The 22,135-nt window shown below is 39.2% G+C and overlaps 1 protein-coding gene and 1 long non-coding RNA gene across 2 annotated transcripts in view; one reads left to right on the top strand and one right to left on the bottom strand.

Annotated features, from left to right (window-relative positions):
- The first annotated feature begins 370 nt into the window (after positions 1–370).
- On the top strand, positions 371–3,210 carry LOC133273958 (uncharacterized). Its single transcript, XR_009744973.1, has 2 exons — positions 371–704; positions 1,066–3,210. It is a non-coding gene; the product is annotated as an uncharacterized LOC133273958 (long non-coding RNA).
- Positions 3,211–20,661: 17,451 nt separating this feature from the next.
- LRRC9 (leucine rich repeat containing 9) overlaps positions 20,662–22,135 on the bottom strand; it is a 33,241-nt gene continuing 31,767 nt past the window's right edge. Inside the window, 3 exon segments of the mRNA XM_061462772.1 lie at positions 20,662–20,787; positions 21,327–21,480; positions 21,922–21,977. Coding sequence (XP_061318756.1) covers positions 20,662–20,787; positions 21,327–21,480; positions 21,922–21,977 — 336 coding nt within the window.

The following is a 22,135-nucleotide window of genomic DNA, read 5'->3' as shown; positions in this document are numbered from 1 at the left end:
TAATCTGCTCACTTCTGCAGGTCATGGCATAGGGTCTTCATGGCATGGCATGAATCTCTTTGAGTGCACAGAGGTCTGGACTGCAGGTGTTAACCCCTCAGCTCCATTCCTTCCACGGCCGGCTGTAGCTGAGTGCCTTGCCTGGGACTGCCTTGCTGTCTGCATGTCCTGCAAGTACAGTGCCCTGCACCTTTCCACTGGGATGCTTTGAATCAGAGGGTGAAAGAATGACCTTGTGTTTGTTACCAGACTGAGATGCTTCCAGGATAAAAAAGTGGGCATTTCTTTAAAGAAATGGGGTTTCATTTAACCTTCATTAAAACTGGTAACTTCAGCTTTCCCCCTGGAAATTAGGTACTGTCAGGCTTCATAAACAGTGTTCATCTCTTGTAAGGAGGTCAGAGTTGCTGCAGAAAATGTAGTGGTAGTCATACTAACAATGGGCTCTCGTTTGCTTAATAGATCCTGTTAACATTTTAGACTTTTTTTCCCTTTTTAAAAATTAGATTTTGAAGTCAGATGATTCATGATAATATGTTTTTCCTTTTGCAGTTAAAACGCTGGGCAGCAGCTTTGGGAAGCCGTGGTGGTGAGTCCAGGTCCTCAGGTCTCTGAAGGAAGCACCCATGAACCAGTCCCTGGGATTAAGGAGGAAGCAGAGGTTTTAATGAAGCAGACTCCATTCTTTGGAGGGGTGACGGGAGGTAAGGGAAGCTCCTGTTGCTTATGTGGTTATTGCTAATTACTGTAATTGAACATCCTCATGACCGAAATATTTGGTGCCTGAGGTAAAGCTTGATTGCTTCTGTCCTTTTTTCAACTGTCTCTTGGTGCCCTCTCGAGGTAGGAGAGCAGCCAGTTTTATTTGCTATTTTACAGCAGCTGGAACACAAGCTGGAAACACAGACCCTGGTGAAAAAGCTGAGAAACTGAAATTGCTGTTTGCTTAAAAAAAAAAAAAACAGAAAAAAAGGAAAAGAAATTTGCTATAAATTCATGCAAAATCAGATTGAGTTTTTTTTTTATTCCCATTTGAAAAAAGTACATAAATCTCTTTGTGTCCAGCTTTTCTGTGAGATCAAGCACTAGAGAAGACACAAAAAGCACAGGGGATGCTACTTCATAGTGCCTGAGGCCACAAAGGTGCATATCCCTGCACTATGAACAACAGATCATCGCAAGGACAAAGGAGGAAGGAAGCACATTTCCCACAAAATGCTCTCATGTCCTTGAAGCTGAGCACAGAATGCATCAGGAAATGCTGACATGTTTGAAAACTAAAATGGATTAGTAAACCTTGACATATTAGAAAGGCAAACCTTTGGGCTCAGGATATTGTGCTTGTGGGGAAAGTCTGTGAGTGAAGTGTCTGTCCCTCCTGTTCGAGGAAGCCAGGTGCTTTGGATTTGATCACCACCTTACTGTGAAAGACTGCAAACTGTAGGTTTCTCTTTAAAAGTGACTATGAGGTGTTTGGTCTTGAAATATCTCTTGCCAGGTGACAGCAGATTTTCCTTTCAAAATGCCTCATCCTAAATCCATCAAGGAGCAAGGATTGGCAATACTGTGGGTCCTCGAGAGTCAGTGGGATAGGGTTGATGCTGAGTGTTTGGGGCAAGAACATCCTCTCTGAGAGATGAGCATGCCATGGGTGCACAATTATTTATGAGTAGTTTCCCTTACTGCTGAGCAGGATATATTTAATCTCACCGTGCAGCCCCTGCATTCCCTTTTTCACAGGATCCTGAGTTGCTCCAGGCTGTTCCTGTCTGATCCCATTCAATGCTGGTATGGGGGTTTCAGGAGTATAGACACGGAGGAAATTGCTGTCTGTATTTTATTAAAGTATGTGTCCTTTAAGACCTCCTGCTCCTTCCAGGTTCCTAAACAGCAGCAGTCACTGTGAAATCTGCTGTGTCCCTTTGACCAAAAATTGTTTGTTTGTTTACAGTATAACCTTCAGACTAGATGAACACAGGGTGCTTGATCCATACTTAGTCTGAGAATCAGTGGAGGCTGTGGCACCCTGTGGAGATATTACACTCACAGACTGTGCACCTTCAAGGCCCACCAACATGGTGGGGCAATGGATGCAACTCTGCTTGGCTGTCTCAGTGAGTGGTGTGACACCTTTTCTCCTCCTGATGGCACAACAGATGTGATTTTTCTGAGGCACCTGGACTAGTAGGAACCTGGGGAGCAAGATTTTCTCAATGAAGGGTTTTGGTTTGCTCTGATTTTCCTCTGCTGCTCTTACATACCATGGACTTTGTGAACTAGTCGCAACAGCCCCTCCTCCATCCCGTCTTTCATGTTCAATTTTTAGAGTTTGGAAGGCTTTTAATGTGTTGATTTTGTGTCCAAATCAGATACATTGTAAAAGTTTTTTTAAATATCTCTGCTTCTCATAGAAAACTTTTGAAATAAATGGAAATAAATGTAAACAAATGCTGAACAACATGCTGGATCTGCAGGCATAAATCCCCTCCACAGACCTGCAAATTGAAGACTCAAAGCTCCTGTTATGTCGAAAAGAGGAACACTTGGGCTCAACAAGGGGTAGGATGTTAATAAAATCTTTGTTCACTGCTACAATAGGGAATAGCTAAAGTGGTTTGGGGTTTCTGCCAAGTTAACACTGGCTTATGCCCATTCTCACAAGTACTGCTAAGAAAACCCTTAACCCTTATTAAAGAATGAAAAACAATTAATACTTTTAATTTTGAATGCTGTATTTAAAGCAGAAGTTTTTATTTTAAAAACATTCCTTATTCCCTTTGCCTGTTGTTAGACCAGGAGCTTTAAAGAAAGTTCACATTTTATGAGGCATTAACTTTGTGAGTAAAACCCAGTTATCTTAGGTGGTTTGAAACTAGCCCTGCTCTTAATATTATTGGAGTCCTATTTTTGTTAAGATGAAAGTGCAGATGTTCTGAGTCCCCCTAAACAATGCTTAACCCAGATTATGTGACTGTTTCCTTCCCTGCGGTCTGTTGGACTCTGCCCATCTATGGTCTCTTCCCTGTTGTTGGTAGCTCCTTGGGACAGGAACAATGTGCATGGAAGATTTAGATCCATGACTGAGCAGAATTGCTGTGGTAATTGGAATAATAACAACAAAAATAATAATAACATGCAAAAGTAAGACAACATTCAGTCAACATTTCAACTTTTTATTTCTTCAATGAATAAAGGCAAAAGAGAGACAGCTTCTGTCTACAGTCTTGCCTTTCATTTGCAACTGTGCTGTTAGGGACACAAAAGCTACTCAATAAATGGTCTTGGAAACCCTTTTGATGAGTAGGAGGTTGTAGGAGATGTTGTTTTAGGTGCATCTCCACAAGAAGCTGGTAGTGGTACAATGATAAGTAGTATTACCTTGACAACTAGAGAAGAAATGAAGGAGAGAGGTAGCAGGTGTACTTGGGTGCTCTCTGGTCAGATCAGGATGTCTTGAGCATTGGGGCCACAGAGCTCCAGCAGGCTGGCAGAATATGCTGGGGTGATAGTCACATTTTTTTTCCAGCCTTCATACCCTCCTCTGCTCTCCTTTGTGCCACCCACTCATCTAAGGAAAGGTGATTTCTTTATTCTGGTAGAATTAACTAATCAAAATACACTATGGTGTTTCAATTATAAATGTTTCCTCCCATTCTTAAAATGTTTCCACTTGTTTTCTTGGCAGGACCTTGAGGATCTCTCCTGAGGGTTCCTTTTACATAGATATGCACAAAATGAATAGTTTATCTCCACCTCCTGCTGACTTTATAAATAATTTGATGTAAAAAGCTAAATTGGACTTCTGCTGTGTCGAATAACTAGGAAGTATCAGCTTCTAATATTCCAGCCACAGACCAGAACAGACTTTCCAGTTTTAGAGGCCAAAGTGGCCTCTCTGGCTTCCACTCACCTGCAACCTTTCTTGGCAATTTCTGATACCTTTCCCTCCTGGCTGCTTTGGGCTCCCCAAAAATAAGAGGCTTTAGGGCTTCCAGCTGGCAGAACTTCTCTTGTGAATGAAAGCTATTTACTTAAACAAAGAAGATATGGTGGAACACAGGACTGTGATTTTTACTGTTTCTTGTTCACCTTCCCATGTACATGCCAGAAAATCCTGTGCTCACTCCTGAAGGTGAGCAGCTTTTTTTGGGGGGGTATATTCATCTGTGCAGTCTCATTGAAGGCAAACAGAATTGCTTCTCTGAGTCATGTCACACATGTGCCTAAATGATTGCAAAAGACTGAAAGGAGTTGGGAGTAGAAATAATAGCACTACTTCATCTCTCACAGGGCAGCGCCAACAAAATAATGAAGCCATGTGAATAAAGAACCAACATAATAATCAAGCTCTAACCATTTTTGGAAAATTAGCACTTCTTCCATAACAGTAACGGCTGCTGGGAAAATGGTACAAAATATTAACTGTCAGGTTAAGCACACCTTAATCAACATTTGCTGAGTCCCAGTGATGTGTCCTCAAACCTGTTACTTAAGTACTTGTTAAGGCCAATTAAATAAAATTTTAAAGCCTAATAGCACAAACCACATAAAAGCATAAAAAGAGCCATAATGGTTGAATGGGTGGATGTTTAGCCCTTCTTGATTTAAAACAGTGAAGTGAAAAATGTTGGAGCCCTTGAAGATGATTTTGAAGACGGGGAAGTGACTGTGCTACACAAACAGCAATCAGAGACAATTAAGAGAACTGGGACAAGTGCCTCATTCTCTCTGCAGACTGCATGGGAAACTGCGCTTTACGTTTCAGTCTCGTTGCATTTCAAATAAGGCCCCCAGCTATGTCATTTTTCAAGTCCAACTCAAATCAAAAGATACTGCTTAAAATCTTCCTATTACTCCAGAAGTGAAAGAAATGATTGCCTATGCTGATGAGCCTGGAAGATTGTCTTGGAAAGAATTTGACAGTTTTGTCTCCAAGTCCCATTACAACATTATTAGTGCCCCTGAAGAAGACTGACTGAGCCTGAATCCAGTGTAAGTATGAGGGTAGTTTAGGATGACTCTGCCGAACAGAGAATACAAGCAAGCTAAAAAAATCCCATAAAATGGAAAGAATGAAAATAGGGAAAGGGGGAAATAATTTGTCATAATATTCTATGATGCCTAAAAATGAGCACCTTAGTTTTTAAGCATGCTTCAATACCAATTTAAGTGACTACCTTTCCCCTGCTGCAAATGTGCATCTGCAAGTCATTTGTGTAAAGCTTTTGCTGGTGTTTAATCTCTTAGTTATGAGTAAGAAGTAAATGGGAAGTAAGATGAACATACGGAATTAAGTTCCTTGCTAGAACATCAGTAATTTTTTATGTGATGCATATACAAGACAGACTGTGTACTTAAAAAAAAATAAGAACAAAACAGAGGGGCTGGAGATAAGGGATTTGTGCTAGGGGCACTGCCTGGTTGTGCTGTCTTGGACACAGTGCCCAGCTAACTGCTTGTGTCTCTTTCCTCCTTGCTGCAGCCTAGGAGAGCCAGAACCCTGCGGATGCCCAGTCCCAAGTGCCGCTTGCTTTCTCTGGGCTCCGTGGAGCCACTCTGCCTTCATCTCTGGCTGCCTGCTGGGGAGCAAGCAGTGGCCTAGCTACTGCTATTGCCCCGTCAAAAGTCGTAGTGCAGAGGCACACAGGGGAATCATGCACTTTGGCTGCCTGCCTGTGTGGTGCCCAGTAAAACTTTCCCTAACCAGTCCTGACTTCTCTGCTCACTGTCATGAAAACTGTAAGATGAAGGGGCTGTGTTGCATACACTGAAGTGATGCAAGCTTTGCCTTACAGCAGTTTCTCCAAGGAATTATCAGTGTCAATCTCATCTTACTGTTTTCTTTGTGTAAGGAACTTTTTTCTTTCAAAGTAGTTTTGTGTTTGTGGAGGGTTTTTTTTGGTTTTGTTTTGTTTTTTATTTATTTATTTTTGAGGTGTGTGTGTGTTTAGTTTGGGGTTTTTTTTAATTAAAAAGGCTCCAAATGTAAATGTGCTATTATGCTAATTAATAGAAAGTTAGTATAAGACCTCTCCAGTCAGATACAATCAACTCTGCTTAAACCAGATCATCTTAGAAAACAAGAACCTAAATCAGTTATTTCCAGATTAAAGATTTAAAATTTTTACATTTCACTATGTAACAACTGACTGAGAGATAAATTATGGTTATAATGATGATCCAGTACTTGTTCAGTGCATAAGCCACCCAGATCTCTGGAAAAAACAAAAAAGCAATGTCTTGTTGATTTGTGAGGGCTGCACAGCAAATGCGCTCACTAAAATGAAGAGGAATTTGAGAAGGAAAAAGGCTGCTTCTGAGTCAGGGATTGTAGAAGTAATTTATAAATTGTGGTGCCCCCAAAAGAAGCGTTTCCCAGTGTGGTGTCAGAAAGCAAGTCCAGCTAGATCATTCACATATGGAACTCCTGCAAAACAGCATTCACTGTATCAGGATAAGGAACCTTATCCTGATACCCAGGATCACATATATGTCTCTAGCAGAAAGGTCATTAATTTCAGTGGGACTTCCTTGGAGCATGGTACTGATCAACTAATGAGTACAAAGTTGGATCCTAACCTGATTGTTTTAAAACGGCTTTATTAGAATTACATTTAGGGGCAAATCCTTGTCACACTAAGATGAGAGTTTTGTGACTTAGTTTCTGTATTACACGATAATTAACTTTTCTTACATTTTCATGTACCTCAAATATTTAAATCCTAACTGGAAGGAATGCATTTATGTACATTAAAATGATATATCTAAAAATGCAACATTTTGCATTTTGTATTCAGTAGTAACTCTATGCCTCTGCGTAAATATCTCTGTGATGGCTTTTGAAACAGAGCCGAAGGGCCAGTGGGAGTGAAATACCAACCTGAGATTGCAGTCTAGCAAGAAAAGCAATGCTGTCACTGCAGAAGGACTTCCAGCAGAAGAAGTGACACTTGCAGTTACTGAGACTGTCAGTTCAAATCCGTATTGCTTTGGTATCCTGGATAAAGATCAGGCCAACTTAAGAGTGGGCGGCGTGCCATGGAGGCAGATGACAGATCGGTGAGCAATGCAGAGACTCTGTAGGAGCATCAAGCGTGGATTCCAAAGGCAGTGTTCCTTACTGGGAGACTCCAAACAGCTGGCCAGCCTGATGTTCTTAAAAACAATTTTTGTTTTAGGAAGTGCCACAGTTTGTTTCTTTCTAAATGATATAGCATGCTGAACAAACCAGAGCTGGGGGGGGGGGGGGTATTGTTAGTTAATGTTGGTAAAGTTGGCTTGAGATGCACAAAAAGAAGGAAGTGGAAAAGGGGCATTCCCCGTGCTTTTCTGTAGTAGGGCAAAACAGATCCCACACACTGATGAGTGGAGCAGCAAGAGGGAGTGCCATAGCTGCTACTGCTTAAGGATGGGAAGGAGAAATCTAACCTTAGATTCAGAAGCTGGAATTCATCATAGACTCATACTTCGGCCTCCCTCTCCAAAGAGGATCTATGTTGGGGTAGCTGTGCTGTGGCACTAGGAGACATTTATTAGACAGGGTAAATTTGGATTCCTCTTCCGAACTGGGAAACTGAAACCCAAAGGTGAAAATCTGATACCAGTGCTTTTTAGTTTTGAAAAAAATAATTTAAAAGAGTTTATCTGAATTTAAATATTTAGCTTTAAGCACTGTATTTCTTAGCACACTAAACTTTAAATGGTTAAATTAAATGATTCAGCTCCAAGTAGAATATGGGCTGCATATAGGAATGTGAATGATTTGTCTTCATGTACGTGAGTATCCCTTTGACGTACAGTATTATATCCCTTTTGTTTGCAAAATGGATAGGGTATTCCCAGAAAGATACTCTCTCCAGATTGTAGTTTATTCTGTATTATGGTAATCAGTGCAAGCTGCAAGTCAAACACCACTTCTACTCCATCTTCTGTAATTAATTTGTTATTTCTTTTGAATTACTGTGTTGTCCTATGTATTTTGCCAGTGTTGATGTGTATTGGGCAGTCAGCTCTAGAGTCATTCCAGGTTGCTGTTGTTTGTGTTCCACTTGTTGTGAAGTTAGTTTATATTTAACCTGGGAATAAAAGTTATAAAAGGCCTGCACAAAAAAAAATAATAATAAAAAAAGAGAATGCATCTTTTGCAGTCACTGTCATATCCAGTCACAATCTGGGTTAGAAAAGGACAGGATGAATGAACTAATAAAAGGCATAAGTTTCTAGTTTTTGGAATTATTTTAGATTTGCTACATTAATAATTAGTAGAAAAATATTACCAGGTAAGAGCACTGATGTACCGCTAGATGCATGAAAGGAAAAAAAAAGAAATTACACCATCAGAAACCCTGGTTTCTGGAGTATATTTACTGATCTGAAAGTTTTGTTCTCACACATGCATATGATCAGGTTAACGCTGTGGGATCTGAGTGGGGCCATGCATGGGGCAATTACAAAATAACACACCAGGAGTGTTATTTTGATGGTGAAGAAAAAGTTTAAAGCAGCATCTTTAAGTTCATGGAAGAAGAAACACTTTTCCCTTAATGCACTTACCTAAGACCTTTGTTCTTCTCTCAGACCAGTTTCTGCTAATTTTACATTGAGGTGGGCATGCAGCTGCACTCTTTGGGCTTCTACAGTTTATTATATTATATTATATTATATTATATTATATTATATTATATTGTATTATATTGTATTGTATTATATTATATTATATTATATTATATTATATTATATTATATTATAAATAAAAGAAATACATTGAGGGAACATACAGGATGAGGATGTGAGCAAAACAATCATATTGTTTATACCTTACAGTGAAATCCTAATCTGTAGACTTACAGCAGTATCTTTAAACTAGCATGTCTAGTGTCATTTTGGGACAAGACTTGAGGACATTCTTCCATTTCCTCACATAAAGGTAACATGCGCAAGGCTAGGTGGGGGTTGTGTTGTATTCAGGAGGTCTCTGTTTGGGGTCATTGGCAGCCTGAGACCACAGCTGTGAAGTGTAGACGTTACCTAACTCTTGCCCCTGTCCTGGCTTGCAAAGATTGAGCACAGAACATTATGCACCTCCAGCAGAGAGAAAGAAAACATTGTCATGATCCCAGCTCTAAGTCAGTGATGTTACAAAAGGGTGAATTGGGATTTAAGTCTGCCTTGTCTTTTTTAAGGTCACTGATGCTCTCTAAAAAAACAAAACAGCATATAGATGGTGTTTTCACAAACACACATGCAATAATTAAAAGAATTAACACGGGACTTATTTTGTGTTGCAAACCAAGATTCCTGTTAAGTGGAAATTTGCCATATGCTCTCCAACACTAGACACAAAGAGCTATTTTACCAACTTAAACCTCAGGTTTGCTGTAGGATTGGAATGCCCATTGCTGTTGATGAACTTGTTTAGTTTAGAGCATTGATGTTAATTTTGGGGACTGTAGATCATGGTTACTTGAGGAGGAAGTAACACAAATAATAAATTGCGGAGGTGCCAGTGAGCTTAGTGTAAAGAAGACTTGGAAGTTTATGTATCTTCCTTTTTTTTTTAAACAGTCCAATTATATACTATAGCAGTAACTGGGCTAACAACAGCCATATGATGGAATAGCTTGTAATCCGGTTGTGGGTCTAGCTCCGTGAGACAGACTCCAAGTAGATGAGTTTTAAATCTCCTTAGAATTAAGAAGGGTTTGGCAACCAAATTAATTGTTTTGGAAAAATCCTGCTTTATGGATCATGAAGAGGATAAAAAGGGAAAAAACATGTCATCTGTAGTGGTTAGTCAGATGTTCTTTTGGAGTTACAACGATTTCCTCTCTAATTCCTCTTCTTGTTGACATTCCCGTTAAAAGAATAATGAGTACTATGTTCGTTGCTGTAGTGCTACTCATCCCTGTGTACGTTGTGAAATCTTTGCATTAAGCTACCCAAATGGATTGAATCACATTGCAAGGCAGACATTAAAAACAACTGCACTCAACCGTAAGCGTGCATAAAAGCAAAGTAAAATCTAACTGATACACCACGAGATGGGTGATAATAACCTCTGGTACCCTGTACAGTAGTTTGTGTGGGGTGCATACAACCGAGAGCGTGCATCAGTCTGGTTTAGCAGGACTGAGTTATTTTAGTCTTTCGATTTTTAATATTTATGTAGTTACCCTTTTACCAATGAGGCTGTGATGCTTTGGAAAAATCTGTTATATGTATTATTAATGCCATGTTTAAATAATGGGAGACAATTAAACAATCGCTGGGTAATAGTTTCCCAGGTGTATTCCTATTTTATATGTTTTGTAGCTATATAATGTATTCCACAGAGACTACATTACTTAATTGCGCAATGCTTTTAAAGTATTTCAGTATAAAGAGGTATGCAGAAAAAAGGTATTATTATTTCACAGGTGGCATAAAAGCAACTTCATTAAGGAGACTGGTACTAATAGTCCTTTAATAGATAAAGCCAGGAGATGGTTCTTCACATGGTACATTAAACAGTGAAATATGCCAATTTTGACTTGATTTCTATGCTGCTAAACTACCCCACATTCATTTGCCTCAGCTTTAAGCCCTTCCATTCTAGCATTCTCTAGCCCCAGTTACAGAATTGCAGCTTGCTTTTCACCTATCTTCTAGCAGTTTAACATAGATGTCTGGGTCCAATCCATTGTTCCAATTGTATATAGTTTAAAAAGCTCTGCAGTATTTTACTCTTTCCATTATATCTTGGCTTCCCTGAGCGCTCTGCTCGCTGCATTTTGCTTGTACTGGCTCTGTTTTCTAAACCCATTTATGGCTTTTTTTCTGTACACACAGTTGTTCATTGGGGAGCTTAAATTGACTTCTCTCCATTCTGTTTCCTTAACTAAAAATGCACCATTAAGGTTGATTGAAGTCTTTTGAAAACACTTCATAAAAAATGAAAGGCCATAAGAAATTAGGCTACCAGTGTTTGCAAATACCTATTTTCAGCCAAATTGATGGGAAGGAATAAGAACGGAAATTTAAAGATTCTACTGATAAATATTTGTTTGCTACTTGTTTTTATAAGGGTAGATAAAGGATGTGCAAAACATTTTGAGGAATAAAATGTTGAGACATTAACAAAATACACAATGCAGTAGCTTTTTGTTGCAGAAAGCCTTTTCCCTGAAATATAACAAGCACAGTTCTGAGGAGAGAAATGGCAGAATGAACAGAAGATACTGGATCAGTTGTTTTCATCATTTTCTGTAAAAAAAATATTTTTTTTCATTCCCAGATATTTATATTTGAAGAATACTGAAAATTATTTCTTTTTGAAAGTAGCACTTGAGCCATGGAATAACGTAATTATCAGGAATAGGAGGAGTTCTTAATAAATTGCTTTACACATGGGAGAAAAAAAAAGGTTAATTAAATCAGCGAGACTTTGAGTGTCCTTTCAGCACAAAAACATCTGTGCAGTGGTTGAGGATATTAAGTATGTTTTACATTATGTACATGTATACTTAATAAACAAAGCAGCCTCATTTGACAAATTGCCCACCAGGAGTAAGGGAGGTCAGTCTGAGCAGCATGCTGTATTGTCAGGGAAACTTTTATGGACATATGGAAATGCATCTGCTTTAAAAAGAGAAATATCAAGAGGGATTTGCCCAAAGTTAAAAGCAAAGCAAGGCTTTAGAATCAAAAGTGATTACATTGAAAATGGCAGCTTGCTTGTCAGAGCAGCTGAGGTGGCTCCTCACCGAACAAAATGCTAATCATTCCAGCTATTTCCAGGCTCTCCTAATACTGCTGCTTATCATTAATATATATATATTCTTTAGAAATGTGGAAAGCTCTAAAAGAAAAATTATCTGAATTTAGTTTATTTTTAGGTAATTTCTCAGACAACTGCCAAGCATATTTTATTGACAAGATGTATTACTTCTACGGCTTTTTCATTTCAGAAATAAAGGTATTCATTCTGACAGTCATCTCACTGAGACATCTAAAATGCAGAAGACTTCAAGACTTTTGTTATAGAGCAGTAGCAAAAAATCTGCATAGCATGAGTTTTACTATTTTGATAGACTTTTTCCAACAAAAACTTCTTAATAGAGGGGAAAATCCCCTACCTAGTCAGCAGATCAAACTCAGGTTTGAATTCAAGATCAAACAAACTTGTAAATGAAAGCTGTACCCAGGCTTTGCATTTAATAATATGAGCCATTTAAGATTTTTGCTCCTTTTTATTTTATAGAAGCAATAGAATAAGCCCACCAGACGTCCAATGAGGTGGTATTTGATGGTGCACGAGAACACAAAGTGTATCATTCTCTATCACTTCCTTTAAGAATTCTCCTGTTAATGGAGGAAAAGAGCAGTGAGATCAACAAGAAAAGTAGCTCAGTACAGGAGGTTGTGCGGCAGCAATGAGTTTTGTAGCAGAGATACAAGGAAACCCTGCCAGTTTCCATCCCATTAAACAAGCTAGGAGCTATGTGTTGGACTCACTGGGATTACCAGCAAACGCCTGCCAAGCTGTGTGCTAGCTCTTGCTCACATCCTCTTATCAATTATTCAGTTCCTTTTATGCAAATGTTTCATAGAAGCAATGAAGATCCATAATGGGAAGAAGAGCAACATCCATTTAGAAGAATTAAATGGCAGATGAAAAACGTGATACTTTGCAGGCAAAAGCCATTGAAGTGGGGTAGTACTGGTAGTTTTCAAATGTCTGCATGCATGCACAGATGAGGAGGTTCAAAGTTTTGCTTGCTTTTTTTTTGATGATCAACTTCATACAAAATTAAATAAGAAGGCACTAGACAAAGACTCCAGCATTCAAAACTCTGCCCAGGGGACAGTTGCAGAAGTGAGGCCTCTGTAGCAGATCTGCCTGTGTTCTTCAGGCTCTAAGCTTTCATTTTGTATTTTACAGGGAGTGTATGCAACATGCCTGGATGCAAATGGTGTTTATGCTAAAGAAACATTTCACTGTTGTCCTGGGTTCAGCAGTAGCAGTCATTTTTAAACCATGACAACTGTTCTTTAGAGCCAGGAGTCAGAAAAGACCTAAGGGTCCTCCTGCATCCTTTTATAAGGCAAAACATCCCACTGATTCCAGTGGGATGACATATACAGGGTCAAAACTCTGCTGTAGCACTACTACAGTTCACTGGGCCAAATTCAGTTATGGTGTATGCAGAGACAGTTCCATTCCCATCAGTGGGAGTAAGCCTGCTGAGTGAGGTTCAACAAAGATGCTCCAAGGATTGCTTGCTTCTGGGATTCTTCCCACGGAAGAGACTGGTAAGTAAATGCAGACAATCCTGGGTGCATCCAGCCAAAGAACTGATCATGTCTCTGTTGCGAGCCTTTAAGTCCTTTGTCTGGGATTTTACTTGAAGGTTTATCCCTTTTCTTATCAGTAAACTAATGACAGTCTTCCTGCTGAACTGTCTGATCACTGGTGTCTGGGACTGCTCTGGCAAGTTTAGAAGTGGTGATACCCCACTAATGCCTCTTCACTGCAAAGGCTGTGGTGAAGCTGCCCCTCATGAGCATAAACAGGTCAGGGGGTGTGAGAAGACCTCCACCATCCTGTGTGCTCCAACATCAATTATAGAATCTCATAATAACCTTTAATTTTATAGCAGAAAATCAGTGTTTAGTAAGGCAGAAGCACACGAATGTGACCACAGTCTCAAGGCGTCTGTCTCTGTCCATCTGCAGCCCCTTTGCCACACTTGGATAGCAGTACTCTGTGTTTGCAAGAAGTGTGCATCAAAAGCAAACAAAAGCTTATTTAATCATAGAGTCATTGAATCATTTAGTTTGGAAAAGACCTTTAAGGTCCTTGAGTCCAACTGTTAATGTAGCACTTCCAAGTCCAATAAAACATGTCCTTTTCTTTCAGTCTTTCAACTTAATACTGGGAGATGAGACCTAAATGCTAAGAACTTCTCATGGCTTGTATCTGTATTTCATGGAGTTCACGTACATGGTGCAGTGTGGTAGCTATGTCTTCTAGACACAAAGATACCTCCTGTATAAGCTTTGTAGGGTGATTGCCCTGAATATTTATGGTGCTTCTGCATTTAACTATTGTTAACTGTACTATTATTTGCAAAGGAAAAGTTTTGCTAGACCAGGAGAGACTGAAAGTGTGTTTAAATGTTTAAATGGAGTGCAGTTAGCCCCTCAAACAGAAATATGCTTCCATTATAAGATTCTACTCTTGAAAAAGTCCTGGCAATAGGCAAAGGTGGAATTTTAAAACCCGGAAAGAGATGGAAATTTGAAAAAGTATTATTCACAAGCAGAGATAAGTTCAGAGAATAAAAAAGAAGCAAAGCTATAAGGGGTACACATATATTTCCTGGTTTTGTGTTGATCATATTGTGATCACATTGCTTTTACAGTCTGCAGAAATGAGAGCTATCCACCTGCAACAGGCTGGCAGAGCATGTAAGGTGGAGGTAGCATCCCACAGAAACCTCAAGTTGTTTAGGAAACTTTAAGTGCTTTGAGGCACAGAATATTTCTACTCAGGATTATACAAGGGGCTTTCTGTAGGGTTCAGAATTACATGGAGAGCACAAGAGCAAAAAGCTGCACTGAGCAGATTCTGCAGAGAACTGAGCTCACTCATCTCTTTCCCCTTATACCTAGTTAAGGCCAATTGTTCAGTCTTGCCTTAAAATTCAGCTGTTACCTATGGGGGACTTGTATTGACCTTGTACAGAAATCAGTAACGTGTACTCATGCTGTGTGAGAAGTTCTACTTTTATTTTAAATGCATAGTACAACCAGTTCACACATGAGGGGCTATCTTCTGAGCTCTGTGCGCTGAGGTAAGCAGAGGAACATGAGTTTTTGTCTCCCCCAGCCTCCCCTTAGAAGTGCCTGTTTTCCCTGAAAGTACCGTGTCCTTGCTCAGGTCCCTCTGGCTCTCCTGCAGTGAACAAACCTGACTGTTAGCAGGTGACAGCTAGGCAGTGACCTTTAGATCCAAGTCATCTGTATGAAAACCAAACCAGTCACACTGAGACCCATTTCCCAAGAAGTCAGGGCTCCAAATTAATCAGAAAATGAAAAGAATCTGACCCAAAGGCTGTGCTGCTCTCACATCAACCTGTTCATCTCCGGAAGTGGTCTTCCATTGCCTTGAAATTTCAAGAATTGGATGTAAATCTGATTTATTCTGGTGCAAATTTGACATAACCCCAGGAAGTGAGGGGAGAGCCTCTGTTGCTCAGTGTAATCTCAGCATGTTTTAGTAGCCCTGATGCAGAAAATCAGCAGTACAACAAAGACACCTCGTGGCTGTCCTGCAAACCGCATCCAGACAAAGATACCAGCCAGAATGGGGATCTGACCCCGGCGTGGATTGTCTGTGGCCAGGTAACGGTCTTCACACTTACTGCATGCCATCTAATTGGAAGTAATCCTTTCAAATCACCTAGGAGAAACAAAAAATAGTAAGTGCAATAATATCTTAATTGTAAAAAAGAAATCATACAATTCATAAAAAGTTGAAGATAGCTTCCAAATTAAGCGTGGAAACTCAAATTATTATATTTAAAAACCTCAGTAACTCTAGTAGTCATTTAATTTGATTTGATATATGAAGCGAATGCTGTGAAAAATTTATCAGGTCTGGAAGTAAGTTCTTATATTAGAAGTAGTACTCTAAAGTCTTCCAAGAACTTTGATTTTGTAGTAACATGGTAGGTTGTACAAAATTACTTTGAATATAATTTTATTAGAAATCAGCAGATACAACATGTTTATATTTTTTTATACAAGTATATGTTTTTAAACACTATATAATCCTATATACTATAGGCCAAACCCTATATTTAAAATATATAGTTGGTATGAAAAGTGTTGTGTTTTTTTTTTTTTAATACATGGAATAATAAAGTCCATAATTACATTCCAGTGTGTTTTCATTGCTATTCCTTGCACTCGCTCAAACACGCACAGATATGAGAAAAGCTCTATAGGTGCAGTAAGCACATCTATTATGATGAAGTGGCAATCTTTATGATTATCTGAACTATATTACTGAACAGCAAAACAAAATCATGCACAGTAGATTTAATAGCATAAAATCTTGATTTGATACATACTGGTGTTGGTTTTCCTTCCTCAGCTTTCTGTGAAGATTCATTGTACTATAATCCATGATATTTTCCCAGTTCAGTACAAATGAATAATAATTAAGCCAGGTCATGGAGCTCTTGGAAAAAAGATCAACCCACTATATAGTAAAGGTGCAGAGATCAGATTCTGCCCTCCATTTTTCCAGAACAAATCTGAAGATACCAAACTGAATTCTGGCCTATTGTCAACTAAATTCTGAGATCTTATTGCAGATTTATACCGGCGTGAGTAAAAACAGAGCAAACCAAAGGTATCTCTTTGAGTCTCACAGGATCCAGATATTCCGCATGTGCATAACTGATTGCTTTACTGAATTAAGTAATTTCATTACATAAATATTATACTAGTTTTAATCCTACTGCAAATCATCTGGCGAATGTAGTTGCAAAGCCGCTGGCCATCATATTTGAGAAATCATGGCAGTCAGGTGAAGTTCCCGATGACTGGAAAAAGGGAAATATAACCCCCATTTTCAAGAAGGGGAAAATGGATGACCCAGGGAATTACAGACCAGTCAGTCTCAGTGCCTGTAAAATCTTGGAGCAGATTCTCTTGGAAGGCATGCTAAGGCACAGGAAAAACAACAGGGTGCTTGGTGACAGCCAGCATGGCTTCACTAAGGGGAAATCCTGCCTGACCAATTTGGTGGCCTTCTATGATGGGGCTACAGAACTGATGGACAGGGGTAGAGCAGTTGATGTCATCTACCTGGACTTGTGCAAAGCGTTCGACACTGTCCCACACGACATCCTTGTCTCTAAATTGGAGAGACATCAATTTGATCGATGGACCACTCGGTGGATAAAGAACTGGCTGGATGGCCGCACACAAAGAGTTGTGGTCAATGGCTCAGTGTCTGGCTGGAGACCAGTAACGAGTGGTGTCCCTGAGGGATCGGTGTTGGGACCGGTCTTGTTCAACATCTTTGTTGCTGACATGGACAGTGGGATTGAGTGCGCCCTCAGCAAGTTTGCCGATGACACCAAGCTGTGTGGTTCGGTTGATACCCTGGAGGGAAGGAATGCCATCCAGAGGGACCTCGACACGCTTGTGAGGTGGGCAGATGCCAACCTCATGGAGTTTAACCATGCCAAGTGCAAGGTCCTACACCTGGGACAGAGCAATCCCAGGCACAGCTACAGGTTGGGCAGAGAAGAGATTCAGAGCAGCCCTGCGGAGAAGGACTTGAGGGTGCTGGTTGATGAGAAAATGAACATGAGCCAGCTTCAGTGCGCACTTGCAGCCCAGAAAGCCAACCGTATCCTGGGCTGCATCCAAAGGAGCGTGACCAGCAGGTCGAAGGGAAGTGATCCTGCCCCTCTACTCTGCTCTTGTGAGACCTCACCTGGAGTATTGTGTGCAGTTCTGGTGTCCTCAACATAAAAAGGACATGGAACTTTTGGAACAAGTCCAGAGGAGGGCCACGAGAATGATCTCGGGACTGGAGCACCTCCCGTATGAAGACAGGCTGAGGAAGTTGGGGCTGCTCAGCCTGGAGAAGAGAAGGCTGCGTGGAGACCTCATAGCAGCCTTCCAGTATCTGAAAGGGGCCTATAGGGATGCTGGGGAGGGACTCTTCATTAAGGACTGTAGTGACAGGACAAGGGGTAACGGGTTAAAACTTAAACAGGGGAAGTTTAGATTGGATATGAGGAGGAAATTCTTTACTGTTAGGGTGGTGAGGCACTGGAATGGGTTTCCCAGGGAGGTTGTGAATGCTCCATCCCTGGTGGTGTTCAAGACCAGGTTGGACGAGGCCTTGGGTGATATGGTTTAGAGTGAGGTGTCCCTGCTCGTGGCAGGGGGGTTGGAACTGGATGATCTTAAGGTCCTTTCAAACCCTAACCATTGTATGATTCTATGTTTCTATGATTCTATAAATCAGCTATCGCGTTCCCCATATGAGCAGAGAATTCACAAATGACAGGCAGAGGAATATGACATTAGTGCTTCATAAGCATCCCCTTGCATGTTTTAACTCCAATCTAACTTGTTGATTTCTCTGGATAAGGAAAAAGCTTTTAACCCTGTTCCAGTTGTGATAAGATGAAAACAGTACCAAGCTAATACTAGGGAACCCGTGCCCCAGAATGTGACCTGAAAGAAACTGTAAGATAACAGCATGTTATCTTATTATCAGTCTCATCTACAAGCAGCTGATGGATGAAGTGATTGGCTACAGCTTTGTGCCATCAAAAGATAAAAAGCTAACACACTTACAATATAGGTGTTTCCATTTGAGTCCAAATTACCTTTTTTAATCCTATTTTTTTAGTAGATTTTGTCTTCCATTGAAATATAATTTAGAAATGTTTTAAAATTAACAAAATGAAGCGTGGAAGATCTTAATATTCAGACAAGCAAACACATCATACTCAATTTTAAGCAGGGACTGTAGTGGAGACTCCAGTGGTAAAGTGAAACTGTTTTTCACATTATGCAAGGATTCAGACTCCTTTTGTGCATTGAACAGCACATTACCAGCTCTCAAATAGAATGGGAAAATTCAAGCAAATCCAGTTGTTACTTTTTGAAATAAAATGAGGTGAAATTCTGTTTTTTCAGAGCTTTGCCTTCCTGTGTGGGGTGTTTCTTCTGACCATAACAGAAAAATACACACTTTAAACTTTAAAATATATGTATTTCAAGGGAAATACATATATTAGACATAGACCGCACTTGAATAAATTACTTGGCAGTAAATTTAAGTTACTTGTAAAAATCATACAGAAGTGTTGTGATTCACTAGGTCACATACAAGCCTAGGACAAAAATTCAGTTAAGTCCTAAAGATAACTGTCGTATATGCATCCACCACTCACCCATCCTGTGGCCTCCACTGCTTATTTTCATACAAGAATTCCACATGCAGTTGCTCACTAGCATAAAATTGTTAATTGAATGTTAGCTGTCCTAAGAAATATCATGGTTGTATGAGATCAGTAGAGCAAAGGACACTGGGCTGATTCTGAGCATTGAAAGAGCTTTGTCAAAAGACCTGAAGCAACCTTAAAACCTTAAAACTTTCTGGGCTCAAGAAACTAGGATCTTCCTTCCTACATAGATACACAGTCAAAGCTGAACTTAAATTACTATTCAGACTAACTCTTTGTCTACCAAAAATTAAGGAAGAAATGTTTGGGTTCATATGCTTTCTGGTGATAGAATGCAACTATAAATTTAGCTTAAATGACTACTGTAGTCATCTTGCTTTGATGTGTCAGTGAATCTTCCTTGAAATTCAAAAAAAACCCAAGTATACTGGTTAAAGACAGGTCCTGTAAACAGAAATAGTGGAAAGTATCATGTAACAGCATTCTTGTTTCATTGTTATTTTAGAGTTGTGTGAAGAATTTCTGATTATTAATAAAATAAAATAAAAATAGAAATTAATAAGAAATATCAGTAACAACTGTAAAATACTACAAATATCATCTAAGTTAAGAGATTTAGGGAAGGTAATACTTCAAAGAAATTTAACCATGGTAAGGTAAGAGTTAGGTTGTTAACACACCTGAATAGCTTAACTCTGCCTAAAGAGGTGTCAGGAGATGAAAGGTTGAAAAAAGGCCTCATTTAGCCTAAAACATCACTTCATCTAATCTGGGATGATATGACTAGTGTTGCTTCATTAGAGGCAAACATTTCTTTCTTACTATCTGGGTGCCTTTGCACTGTTCTAATTTTAGCATGTCAGATTTAGTAAGAAGTAAGCTTAAATTGGAAACACCCTGACACGATGGGACTAATCTTACATGAAAAGCAACTGTGCATACTGATTCCAGAAAGAATCACCTCACTGACTTACACAAGTGATTTTTGGGGAATCTCTTTAGGTAGCAAATATTAGTAATCAAGATGGAAATGCAGAAGTCCTAGTGCCAGACCTGTTTGTTCACTTCACTGTTGTGGAGAAGCATTTGATACAATAAAAAATGCTGGTTTAACATTCAGTCACACAGTGGCTTGTTCCAGCTGCGGGTAGTCAGTAAAATAGCAAGATAGTGCTGTTTGTATCACAATTGTTAGGTAAGTTTCATCACAGTAGCAACTTTACACTTGCATTTCTGCTTCCCTACCTAATATTTTTAATTATTAAACAAAACTAGACTTCATGCAACAGAAAGCAAACAAAGCAACCAACGCAAAAGTGGTAGAATAAGTTTTATCATGGATGTGGGAGGTACCAGCGTATTTCTGTTAGAACAGCTGGCTCCATTTTATAGAATAGTCACTGTTCTAATTGCAGAATTTTAAATTCTTGTCTAGATGCTTTCTTAAATGCATTCAAAGTTTTATCAGAAGAAAGAGAGTAAACACATTTTTTGGTAGATCTGAAAACTGAGGTAAAGACAATGTGGCAGCATTCAGAGAAAGAAAAGTAATGTTTGAAGAAAAGTGCTTTGGCTGCACCTCCCCTAAAAATATGGTGAGAAACATCAGCAGTGTTAAGGGCTGGTAACAGCCTCACTGCCCTGTGTTTTCTGTGCTGCCCTGATGCAGTTGGCTGGTTCAAGAAGTAGCCCTAAGATGCACCAAATGGTTTAGGAGATTAGTTGCTGCTCCTTTGGCTTGCCTCAGAGCTCTTTCTGCATGGATGCTTCAAAGTTTACTTGTTGTAATTCCTGGATTTTTAGACTTATCTGTAACATAAAATGCACACAGATATTCCCCCTAGACAGCCTCATCCCAGCTGCCAATCATTAAGTACTGCACTTATTGTTTTCTTCTTTATTTTCCTCACCAGAACGTTACATCATTTTTTTTCCAAGTTCCTAGCATAATCTAATTTGCAGACTGAAATGTGTTAATAGATTATAATAATTTAAAAAATTCTAAAAAAAAACCCAGCCCCAAAACCAAACCCAAAGCTTTTGAAAGCGCTGAAAAGCTAACTCTTCTGTCAGTGATTCAGACTAAATCTGAAGAACCATCCTAGGAAGCAGAACTGACCAAGATAAGTAATCCTTCAGAAAACACGTTCCTCAGCTCTGGGAAGGTTGTGAGAAACTTACAGACTTGCAAGATACCCAGGAAAGATAAAAATGTTCTTGTTAGAAATGCTTTATATGGCCATATAACATGCAGCATGAAGGAGTATAACTATGTTAAGTATTTAGGAATATGTAATCCTGTTCGGTTTTGCTCACTTTCATTTGACTTATTCACTAAGGCACTTCAAGTTCATGACCAAATACAAGATCAGAGCCAAATAAATGCTTACTGTTTTCATTCAGATTCCCATTTGTTATTCTGAAATGATTATGCCTTGTAAAGTTTGCTCTCGGTGCCGGAAATCCAGAGTCCTCTGGAGAGTTTGCAACTGAAAAACTGTTCATAAGAAAAGGAAAATATAAAATAGTGTTTACATTTCTTGGTCTTTATGATAGAAACATCTTTCTGATTTTACAGTAATACAAACAGTAATGATCAAGTTTAGTCAATAGAGAACCATAAGATCAGTTCTTCAAATTACTGTTGTGAGCTTAAGATGTGAGAATTGCATTTTCCAGATTATCTGTCAAACAGAAGCAGTGCAAGCTGTGTACATTAGAAGGCACCAGTAGCTACAAAACTCAAATGCTTGAAACAAAATGTAATCTCTTGAAGAGCAAAGCTACTATAATTCACTGAAACTGGTTTTACTGAAAAACCAATACATTTTCAAATGTAAACTCATTACAGGGGATGGCTGTCAGGGGGCTGATAAAAATTCAGATGTGAAAGAATCTTTATAGTATTTTAAAATACTTAGTAGTTCCTAAGTCTCACTTTATGACTGCCACTTCTTGTAGCAACTGATTTAAGGGAGTTGATGCCAGTCTGTGCTGATTTGTTAGTTTTGTAAAAACAGGGTACAGTACACTGACAACAGTGATTGATTGCCTCCTGTAAATCATCTCTAGTTCAGCAGTGATAGTGTTAAAAGAGGTTTAACCGATAGCATGAAAAAAGAAAATACCATTATTAATAATATTAATACAGA

The sequence above is a fragment of the Pezoporus flaviventris genome, unplaced genomic scaffold, assembly GCF_033815535.1.
Source record: "Pezoporus flaviventris isolate CSIRO_AGI_PZ_B2104156 unplaced genomic scaffold, CSIRO_AGI_Pfla_v1 ptg000035l, whole genome shotgun sequence".
NCBI classification, from domain to species: domain Eukaryota; kingdom Metazoa; phylum Chordata; class Aves; order Psittaciformes; family Psittacidae; genus Pezoporus; species Pezoporus flaviventris.
Note: the sequence above shows the minus strand (reverse complement) of the source record. Positions and strands in the feature narration are given on the sequence as shown.